Raw genomic sequence first — 11,253 nt, 5'->3', positions numbered from 1 at the left:
AATAGATTTTAATTCTCAAGAAGACACACAAAAATAAATAATTATTTTGTTAATTCTGTTATTTTTATCCTATCAATGGAAGATAATACATGCATTATCCAGAACTGTCATCAAAACTATCCACATTTTTCCATAAAATTCCTAATACCAATAGGGGTGCATTATATAGGAAACAGAGCCCTGTGCTAACAGCAGCAGCAACAGCAAACACAACAGACACAAGCCATTATACTGAGAATTCATGGGATTCAGATTTATAGAGGAGAGAGATCTAGCCATATGCCAAAAACTAATGGTGGATTTTGCAAAGGTTGCAAAATGTTTTCTCTTCTTATTGTCTGAACATAAACCTGAAAATAGATGGAAGAGAGCTGAGAGAGAAGGGGTTTTCTGTTTGATGACTCAATACCAGGTAAGTCTAATTTTATCATTCTTTTCTTTGTTGTGTGTGTGCATGTGTGAGTGTGTGTGTGTTTCTTACACTGAGAAACATTTTCTTTTTACATGCCTGCATCTCCAGTAAGCTTTAAGAATAATGCCAGGCAAGACAAAATGTCTTCATGGACTAAATGTTACTTAAAGGAATGAATGGATAAACAAATAGGAGCGTTGTGAACGTGGGAGACCCTAAATGATTAAGTATACTTAACCAAGCAGAGTGCTAAATGTCTCAAATGAACTTGCAGTAATATCATGCTAGTTTCAGTTTTATTTATCACATACTTGTGTCAATTGAGTTGGGCAAATAAGTTCTCTAATTTCTAGTGAAATCACCTTATGTTTTAATTGTTTTAAATATAACAAATCATATTCCTTTTACCATTTGTAGGCTTTTTATTTTTGAAAATTGCTATTTGGCAATGAATTAGATATTACCTGAAGTTGTAGATAACCAGGTGCTTCATGCTGGAAACAAACATGGTCACTAACCACACACATCAAACAATCTGGCTATGTGACAGGGTAATTTCCTCATTTGGTAGTAGCGAACCAACAGAAAGAAAGGACATGTGGTAGAAAAAAGTATACCGAAGTTTAGCAATAATGTATAAAAAAGCAAAAAATTGCTTTCCTGTTTTATCTGTGTGTAAGCTTTATATGCTTTATGTATTTATAAAATATATTTTATAAATCATATAAAAATTTGTATATGTATTTTATAAAATTTAAGAAAGCTTTATTGATTCCAAGGAAATATTTGTTGTGCCCATCTAAGATATTATTAAGCTCTTATAATAACCCTGAAAAGTGTCATTAAGAAGACTGACACACAAAGATATCATTGAATTCACAAATCACAGAGCCTCCTTTCCTAAACAACTTTATATTTTCTGAGAATACCTTACAACTAATCCAGTAGGTAAATTCCCAAGTATACGGTTTGGGGCCCAGAGATACAGTAGGGTTGAAGATGGTATATTTCAGGAGGAATCCTTCAAATGTCACGCTCCATAAATATCTTTGAGTGCAATGAGTTCCACAGGATTGTGAACTTGGAATTTTTTTTTTTTAATCAGCATGTCAATTCTCTTAAAAAGAAAGAAAATTATATATAAATTTTCAATTAAATTAAAGTCATTAAATATTTGCTCCCCACCTGTCACTCTTTCATTATGGGAGTCTAAGTCAATGCTGGTTATCTTTAGGGTTGAATCCTTCTCTAACTTCTATCACTGTTACTCAGCAGGTAAGTCAAAGGCCTAGGCTGATAAAAGTGGCTGGGAACAATTTCACGGAGGTGACTTTCTTCATTCTCTCTGAATTTGCAAATCACCCTGAACTGCAAGTCAGCCTTTTCTGGATATTTCTCTTTATATACCTATTCACTGTATGGGGGAACCTTGGGCTAATTATGTTAATCGGAATTGACTCTCAGCTTCACACTCCTATGTACTTTTTCCTTAGCAATTTAGCACACATAGGCATATTTTATTCCTCTACTGTAATCCCCAAGGCACTGGTGAATTTCCAGTCAAAACAGAAAACCATCTCCTTCATTGGCTGCTTTGTTCAAATGAACTTTTTTGTGGGTTTGGTGTGTAGCGAGTGTTTTCTTCTGGGGTCAATGGCCTATGACCGCTATGTGGCAATCTGCAATCCCTTACTGTATTCAGTGGTTATGTCCCAGAAAGTGTGCAGCTGGTTGGGAGTCATGCCATATACAATAGGCTTCACAAATTCTCTGATATCCATCTGCATGATAAGCAATTTGGCATTCTGTAATGCCAGCATCAACCATTTTTTCTGTGACACCACAGCTCTTTGGCCCTGTAGTGTGGAGATGCCTTCAGCACAGAAATGGTGATCTTTGTTTTAGCTGGTTTCACCCTTCTCAGTTCCCTCTTCATTATCACCATCACTTACACGCCCATCATCTCAGCCATCCTCAAGATCCAGTCTGCAGTAGGCAGGCAGAAAGCCTTTTCCACCTGTGCGTCCCACCTCCTGGGTGTGGCCATCTTCTATGGGTCCCTGATTTTCACATATCTGCAGCCCAATAACACATCATCCTTGACCCAGGTACAGGTGGCATCCGTGTTCTATACCATGGTCATCCCAATGCTGAATCCGCTCATCTATAGTCTGAGGAACAAAGACGTAAAAAAGGCTCTCCTGAGATTCATACATAGAAAACTTTTTAAATGACAAATTTCTGCTTGTTGCAATTAAAGAAAAGTTGGATGGTTTCAGGCATTCAATTGCTACAACAATTAGGAAAAGACTAGAGTAAGTCCAAAGGCATAACACAAACTGAATAATAACTTAGAATCATGACATAAAGGAGGTGAATTATCATTTTATTTGTTTATATGGAATACTGAATCTCTGTCTTAGGAGTTCATTTCAATACATAAATTATTCAGACATAGACATGCACAAACAAGTAAGGAAAGCAGGGACTGAGTCCCTCCCTGCACATTCTTGCGTGAGCATGCCATCACACCACACACGTTAAACAGCAATTATACTGACTGTCCATATGGTTTGACGTTCTGTTTTCTCAGCCATCATCAAGCTGAGTGTAGAAAATGAGTAGTAGATTGAGACGATGACTCTTAAATATCGTTAACAACAAATGATGGCTGATGGCCTAAGAGCAAAGGAAAGGGTACAGAGTTAACAAAAGCAAATGTAATTCCAGGGTTGGAGGGGGTAGTGGTTGAAGTCATTTCAGTGAGGTGTAAATACTAGTGATGACAAGCGACACTGGGTAGTACAGAGAAATCTCCAGGTAATGTGGGTTCCTCTTGTCCTAACAGTTAAAATTTTGATCATTTATCTTGATCATGATCCTTGATTACATAGAAAATTATGGGTCTATGAAGCGGAGTATGGTCTTCATTAAAAACAGCAGAGTTCTACTTCATAGCAACAATAATGTACCTTCCTAAGTTCAAAGACTTGACAAACTTAAATGTGTGTGTGTGTGTGTGTGTGTGTGTGTGTGTGTGTCTGTGTGTGTGTATAAATGAAGCACTAACTGTAACAAAATTCCTGAAGCGTTTTGGAGGTATCGATGGAGACTCTCATTTCTTCAAATCAGGCAGAAAAAGCTTCATTAAGTCTATAGTATTAGAAGGAGGAATGGGATTTTGTTTTATTTTTCTTTGAAAAGAGACTTCAACATAAATCCCATTTAATGGATTTATGGAAAAGATGTAACCCTCAGGACTGCTTTCCTGTGCATGAATCATTGAGTCATAACCAGAGGAGCTGGGCAATCACATTTTAAAATGTATGTTGGAAGTGTCAGATAGTTAGACAAGTGGGAGCACCAGGCAGATGGGTGGGGGAGAGGGAGGACGGTCTGGAAAATGACATTATGCCCACATGCAGCTTAAAGGGGGTTTATTTTTTCTAAATGAGCACCAGCAAGAAACCGGGTAGGACTCGACAGCCCCGACTGCGTAGTAGCAGAAAAGACTTGACCAGACATGATCCAATGCTCACTGTATTCTAATTAACACTGCTGTTTGCCACCTCCTATGGGGTGTGTGCACCATGGGTAAGGATGTGCACAAAGGGGCCAGACAGGACTAAGCACTCCAGGGGTAAAAGCTGTCAATCAATCAAAAGGCCACCTCTGAGCGAGTGCATAAGGGAAAGTGCTGACAAAAACGAGCACTTTTCCTCCCTTGGGGCAGCCCACCTACCATCCTTGGGGGTGCACTTTTCCTTTTCTAAATAAATCTTTTAAAATCTCTTGCTACACAATGCACCATCTCCCAACTGTAAACTTATGTTTTGAGTATGATGAGAACTGGGGTCTGTACTTTTTGTGGTAACATAAGGAACTGAAGATTAATTTGATGAGCTGCTTTTAAAAGAAAATGTGTGTGCTTATAATAGTTCTTTTTTTTTTCCAAGATTGAGAGAACTGTCCTTCACTCTTTGAGAGAAGTTTGTTTATTCGCCTTGTGCTCCACAACAAAATGTGTAGCAAATGTACCACATATGAAATATGTAAGTAAATATTTTCTTTCCTTTTGGAGCATGGTGACAGATCCATGAAGGTCAGGAATTCCATCTGACTCAGTTTAGTCAGTCTAGTAAGCGTGCAGTGCCTTTGTAATGTTCCTGTCAACCATCTGTGTTCCTTAAGATTGTGTTCCATTTCATCACCTTTCACCACCTTTTTCTATGAAAATAAAGAAAAAAGTAAAATTGTTTCTTAACTTGTTTTATTTTTAAGAACCTTTGCAGAAATTCCTGAAGAAACAAATTCCTCCATGAAAATAAAACAAGACTGGCTTTTTGATAGCAGGTAGAGTCAGACTTACTCTTGTGCCATTACACAAAAATTAGAGGTCCATTCAGAAATGAATTTCAGATTATTATCTGAGAATTGGAGAAAGCAGTGTAAAATAACTTAGGGCTTTGCACAGGATATTTGCCTTTTCAAAATATGGGGGAAGGGGATGGTAGAAAAACTATCTAAAAATAGCTAAAGAAAGTAAATAAGAAAGAAAAAATACATCTCAGAAAAAGAAAGTATAGAAATATCGGTATTATAAAATATAAATATATTAGAGAAAAAATAAATAATTTTATATTTATAAAATATAAATATATATTTTTATAATTAAATAATATATAATATATACATTATATATCTATAAAAATAAAATATATTTATAAAGTGTAACAAATTCCTCTAAAAAAACAAAGATTATCAGAGTGAATCAACATATAAACTCCAGGATATTACAGTTTTTACACAAATTTTACCATAATAAAGTGATGGAAAACATTAGGATAAAGTATTTCCATCAAACATTTTTTATTACACTTGTTGGTTTACCACTTCTTCCAGATATCTGTATAATTTTCTACTTCACTTCTTTCAGTGTGACCTGATCACTGAAGATTTCTTTGAAGAAATGTATTTTTAGAAGGAAAAATCCAACTGTCTCCGTGCATCCTCTCCACTTGTTTTTCTCCACAGCACTTACCACCACTGACATACAAATACTGCTCCTGTCACCCCCCTCTCATCATAGAATAACACTCTTACTAGATAGTCCTTTCTGTCCCTCAAATTCTATGGACTGTTCCCTGCACAGGGCCTTGGCATGGATGATCCCCTATCCGAACCTCTTTCCTACAATGAACCTGCATGACCAACTCTTCCCTCCTTCAAATCTTTGCTTAAATTCCAACTTTTTAAATTTCAGCCTATCTTGATTATATTATTTCTGATTGTTTCCTCATGCCCTTATTCCAGAACCCCCATCCTCTAAGCTGTTTTACATTGTATTTATTTTTATTGTACTTTTTACCCTCTAACATATCACAAAATTTTGTATTTTGTTTGTTTGTTTGTTTATTTATTTGTTTCAACCTAGCTTAGAATTTGTAATCTATAACACTATAATGGATAAGGCCAGACTTCATATCAACATTTGACTTTTTTCCCCAGCATCTATGAATCATTTATACTAATGGTTTCAATTAATCCATCAATTTCAATAAATTTACAAAATTTAACTGAAAGGACTTACATTTTCTGACTGCAATGCAATACAATTTAAAATTGTTATTTAAAGGTTAAAAATATAGATTTTTCAGCTTGAAAATTAAGAACAAATTTTTTTAAGTCTTGAATTGTCTTAGTCAAGTAGGAAAATTTAAAATTTATCTTAAATTACCTATATACTATATGACAATGATAATAATTAATATCTCTACATATAAATTAAAATTAAAGTAACACTCAGATGAATAATGCAGATATTAAATTCCTGTATTACTAAACAGGTATCAAAAGAAAATGAAACAAGTAAGTATTAACAGGTGCTAGAGAAAAAACATAATTCAGTATGAAGGGGAGCAGAATTTTCTGTGCCAAACTATGCCTCTTTGCCATAAAGGTTATCTTGAGCTGGTTATTTTCAAGAAGCAATAGACACAGGAGAAGCTCTGAAAATTAAATAGAAATTATGTTTTTGTAAGAGACATTTACATTTAAAAAAGATATCTCCATTTGTAAGGATGTCTCTGTACCAGGAAGAGAAAGATGCTTAAATCTCTAGAAACTCTTATCAATGAAGAAGGCAGGAAATTGAATATGCATTAACAAACACACTCTTGTTTCCAATGCTTTTCCTGGTTCCTATTCTTCCTGCCAATATCTTCTTGTGTCTTTAAGTGAAGATGGTACTTAAGGTGGTGGGCTGGACCATTTGGGGAGGATGTTCCTCAGTTGTCCTGGGTGTGTCCCATGTTTACAAATGGTATACATGTTATTAAATTTCTGTTTGTTTTTCTCCTCTTATTTGGTTTTTTATTACAGAAAGTGGGTCTCAGCTAAAAACCTAGAAGGGTAGAAGGAAAATTATTTGTTGTCCCCCACAAATCTAATAAAGTAAGGGAAAAAGTGATAAAACAGGTAACCGTTAGTTAATTAGAAAGCAAAATGGTAATTTAATAACACTTAACCAAAAAAGTAAGAAGAATCATTCTTTCATGTGTCAAAGGAAAAAGAAAATGAAAATAACTAGAATAACCCAGGAAAGAAAGAAAGAAAAAAACATATATATATATATATATATATATATATATATATGCATAGTTAAAGCTGTAATGAGCTAAGGCATTAAACTATATCATCATTAAATTAAAAAGGATTTAAAATCTCTGATCAGACTTTCATTTCTGTAATGACACAATAAATGGTATAAGAATAGCCTGAAATCATCAACAAGACTAAACATGGACAAAATTACTTCAAAATTGGGAAAATATTAAGCAAGAAAAACTTGCTCCTGGTAATTTTGCAATTACCATGGTTATTGAGGTGGCATTTACATTGGAAATTACCATTAGTCTCTCTTTTGGCTTGACTTCCAAAGTTACCTAGTGTCAAATAGGTTTATGCTGGCCTCTTAATCTCCAAGTAAGCCTGTGTTGATGAAAAATTAATCAGTCGATCTAATAAATAGTTGGAAAATTTTATTCAAGACAAATTGAGGATTATAACTTGGGAACAACCTCTCAGAAACTTCCAAGAACTGTTCCACCCAATAGAAGTCAAAGGACAGTAATAGAAATTTTTGAAACAGAGGACTGTACATTAAATAACATATTATTGACAGTTTATACAACCCAGATGTCAGCATACAAACCGAGTAGTGGGGCATGGGTCACCATGGCCCCTAATAAGAGCAAGGAGGAATGTTATGTTTTAAGGAGTTTTCTTATTGACGCTAGGAGATTATTGCTCTTTATGGTTGAGCAGGTATTTCTGCTGTTGGGGGAAGTTTGGCTGAAGCACTTTGCAGACACACAATGCACAGTGAGGGGAGAGAGGAGGCCAAAGGCAGAGAACATTTTTTGTGTTTAAATTTGTCTTGCCTTCTCATAAAATATGAATATTATTTGACACATGTTTGAGCAGCACTAACTTTTGATGAGTAAAATTGCCCTTCCAAAGTTCATCAAAGATACAATATATGCAAAATTACCTCCTTTATCCATACCAACTAATTATCTCCTGAAATTCAGGAGTTTGAGCAGACTTTCCTGTAAGAGTCATCTTTAAATCTACATGAAACTTGATTTTATTATCATGAATTAATGAAAGATTCAAAAGGCTATTTTAATCTGATTCTCAGTCTAACCCTTTTTAGAGCCTTCTTTTGTTTCCTCATCTTGGATAAGTAATGTTCAATAAAACCATTGACATCTGATGAACATTTATAGAGGGAAATTAGTCATAGGATATCAATCAATGCATAATACATGAAATTATGGGTCTAATGAATGACTAATATAACATTGGTCATAGTATATTATGAAATTTTAGTTATAAAATTAGGATGGGTACTGAATATACAGGCTCATAATATTTATGCAAATCTAGAGGTATACAAATAAACATTCTATAAATGAAAAAAGTAATTGGGAGAAATTTATCAAAATGTTACAGCAGTTTTGAATGTTTTCTTACCATTCTTTGAATTTTGTTATATTCTAATTTTGTTTTTATGAATATATTTACTCATTTAATAGCATCACACATTAAAATATAAAATTTCCTTATGAAAAATGTATCTTTCCATCCCTGATGGCTTCAGTCATAGGATAATTATTTCTCTAGAAATAGTTTCTCTAATGCCCCAGACATAAATTTAGAGCATCACAAAGGAAGCCCAAACCATTGGGCTCTTCATTGTGTGGCTTCTAAGGGAAAAGAATACTAGCTTCTCAAAACCCAGCAGAACTGCAGGTAATCCTCAAACTTTTGTCTTTGGAATCCTGCCAAGCAGTCTTCCTTGAAAATTGGTCCACAGGGAAGACCAAATGTTGCATTATCATCAGTCCCCAATATATGAGGTACCCTGGCATCATCAGGGTGAGAGGCCAGCCATACTCTGCTCTGCTCACATGCACAGTGGATCGCTGATATTCTTTTGAGACATAACTTCCTGGCAAATTTTACATTTGATCAGGACCTGAACAAAATTTCTAGGTGGATTTCTTTTTTACCCCAGAATAAAACAAAATGAATGCACTAAAATTTAAAAAGAACTTATCCAAACAAACAAATACTATATTACAGAAATTTTCAACTTAAATGGTTTTCACATTTTATTTGTGAGAAAAATTTGAGGTTGACATGTTTCTAGACAGATAATATTGGAAGACGATACTTTTTCACCAACGTTGGCTCACAGTGAGTATTGTTCTCGAAATTAGAAGGTTTTAGTCAGGATAAAATAAAATGGGGACATAACCAGAAGAGCATGTGTATGTACAGAATATAGATCTTACCCTGCAGTAACCCCAGGATTCATGGAATCAGAGATACAGAATTGATGGAATCATGGTTTACAAGTAATGTGCATATTTTCAGAAAAAAATTGTTTTGAAGGGTCAAGCTTTGAAAATATTATATGTTTTGAAAATTAATACTAATATGGGATCCAAAATTTTAATGCACCTTACTAGAGTCTTCTAGGGTTGAAATTTGTCATCTTGTGTTAAATAAAATTGGAAACAAAAGGACAATACATGATGCATTAAAACTATTTTTCTATCTTTGTTTATTATGTACCTAGAATTTATCCATCAGGTTTTCTGAAATTAATTGTAAATAGGAACATAGTATTATGAGCATGCTTTCTGGAGTTAATCGATCTTGTTAGAATTCCAGAGTCAATATTGAATAACTGACTCGGAATAAGTTACCTATATTCTCTTTGCCTTTTTCTCACCTAAAAAATGTGGCTACATGTACTACTTATGATATAATAATTTTATGGAGATTAAATGCATTAATAACAGGAAGCATATAGAATAGTATCAGGGTTATTGTAATTAACCACTATATTAACTTTTATTATATTTTATCCAAATTTCAGTTTATACCTATTCCTATATTTCTCAATCAAATTAAGGATTTTCTCTCCATACTCTGTACACTATATTATTATCACTTTCTATTAACACTGAACTAATACAAATGTCATGGCATTCATATAAACCCAAATCTTTTTGAAGTACTTCCTGTTAAGTATTAGCTTTGATTTCTCAACAGTTTATAGCATTTGAACACTATGGGTCAAAGGAATAACACGCAAGTGTCCAGCTTCATCCTTCGGGGGCTGACAGATTCTGCAGGGATCCGGCTGGCCCTCTTCACGCTGTTTCTCCTGATATACCTGATCACCATGGTGGGGAATGCGGGGATGATACTGATAATCCGCCTGGATCTCCAGCTTCACACCCCCATGTATTTTTTCCTCAGTCACCTCTCATTCCTTGACCTCAGTTACTCAACTGTCATCACCCCTAAAACCTTAGAGAACTTACTGACCTCCACCAAGTCTATTTCACGGATGAACTGCTTCACTCAGATGTACTTCTTTGTCTTCCTGGGTGCTGCTGAATGTTTCCTTCTCTCCTCAATGGCCTATGATCGCTATGTAGCCATCTGCAACCCTCTGCATTACCCCATAGTTATGTCCCTGAGACGCTGCTGCTTCCTCATCCTTGGGTCCTATTTGATTGGCTTTCTGGACTCCTTTGTCAATGTCCTTTGCATAAGCAGATTGCATTTCTGTGAATCCAATATAATCCAGCACTTCTTCTGTGACACATCCCCAATCTTAGCCCTGTCCTGCACTGACACACATGACATCAAAATCATGATATTCATTGTCGCTGGCACCACCCTAATGGTGTCTCTTATCACAATATCTGTGTCCTATGTGTTCATCCTGTCTACTGTCCTGAAAACTAATTCCACCTCCGGAAAGCAAAAAGCCTTTTCTACCTGTGGCTCGCATCTCCTGGGAGTCACCATCTTTTATGGCACTATGATTTTCACTTATTTGAAACCAAGTAAATCTTACTCCTTGGGAAAGGATCAGGTGGCTTCTGTTTTTTATACCATTGTGATCCCCATGCTGAATCCATTCATTTATAGTCTTAGGAACAAAGAAGTAAAACATGCTTTCTGTAGAGTCACTCAGAAGAGAGAGGGATCCAGGCAATTAAAATAACAGGGATGCTAAACTTTTAAATTCATCTATTTTTTCTTGCTTATGGTGTATTTCCTTGCTCTCTTTCCAGAGACAGTAGAATCCTTTTTTTTTCTTTTTCCTTCTGTTGTGCTATCTTTCATTTGACCACTTATGATCTGGGAATTACCAGGAATATCCCTTTAGAAATTCACATAGTAATTGGAAACTATGAAATGTTAAATCTCTGGTTTAAATACTTGTTTTTAAGGGCAACTGACTTGCAAAA

General features: G+C 35.1%; 1 protein-coding gene and 1 pseudogene across 1 annotated transcript; both read left to right on the top strand.

Moving 5' to 3' along the window:
- The first annotated feature begins 397 nt into the window (after positions 1-397).
- On the top strand, positions 398-2,646 carry LOC135322996 (olfactory receptor 8I2-like; annotated as a pseudogene).
- Positions 2,647-9,878: 7,232 nt separating this feature from the next.
- LOC135322995 (olfactory receptor 8H1-like) lies at positions 9,879-11,006 on the top strand. The gene has a single exon (XM_064494243.1). The coding sequence runs from the start codon at positions 10,059-10,061 to the stop codon at positions 11,004-11,006; it is 948 nt and encodes a 315-aa protein (XP_064350313.1). The 5' UTR covers positions 9,879-10,058.
- Positions 11,007-11,253: the final 247 nt, after the last annotated feature.

This window comes from Camelus dromedarius, chromosome 15 (genome assembly GCF_036321535.1).
Source record: "Camelus dromedarius isolate mCamDro1 chromosome 15, mCamDro1.pat, whole genome shotgun sequence".
NCBI classification, from domain to species: Eukaryota; Metazoa; Chordata; class Mammalia; order Artiodactyla; family Camelidae; genus Camelus; species Camelus dromedarius.
Note: the sequence above shows the minus strand (reverse complement) of the source record. Positions and strands in the feature narration are given on the sequence as shown.

Coding starts and splice junctions, on each gene's coding strand:
- LOC135322995 (XM_064494243.1), top strand. CDS start 10,059: ATGGGTCAAAGGAATAACACGCAAGTGTCCAGCTTCATCCTTCGGGGG.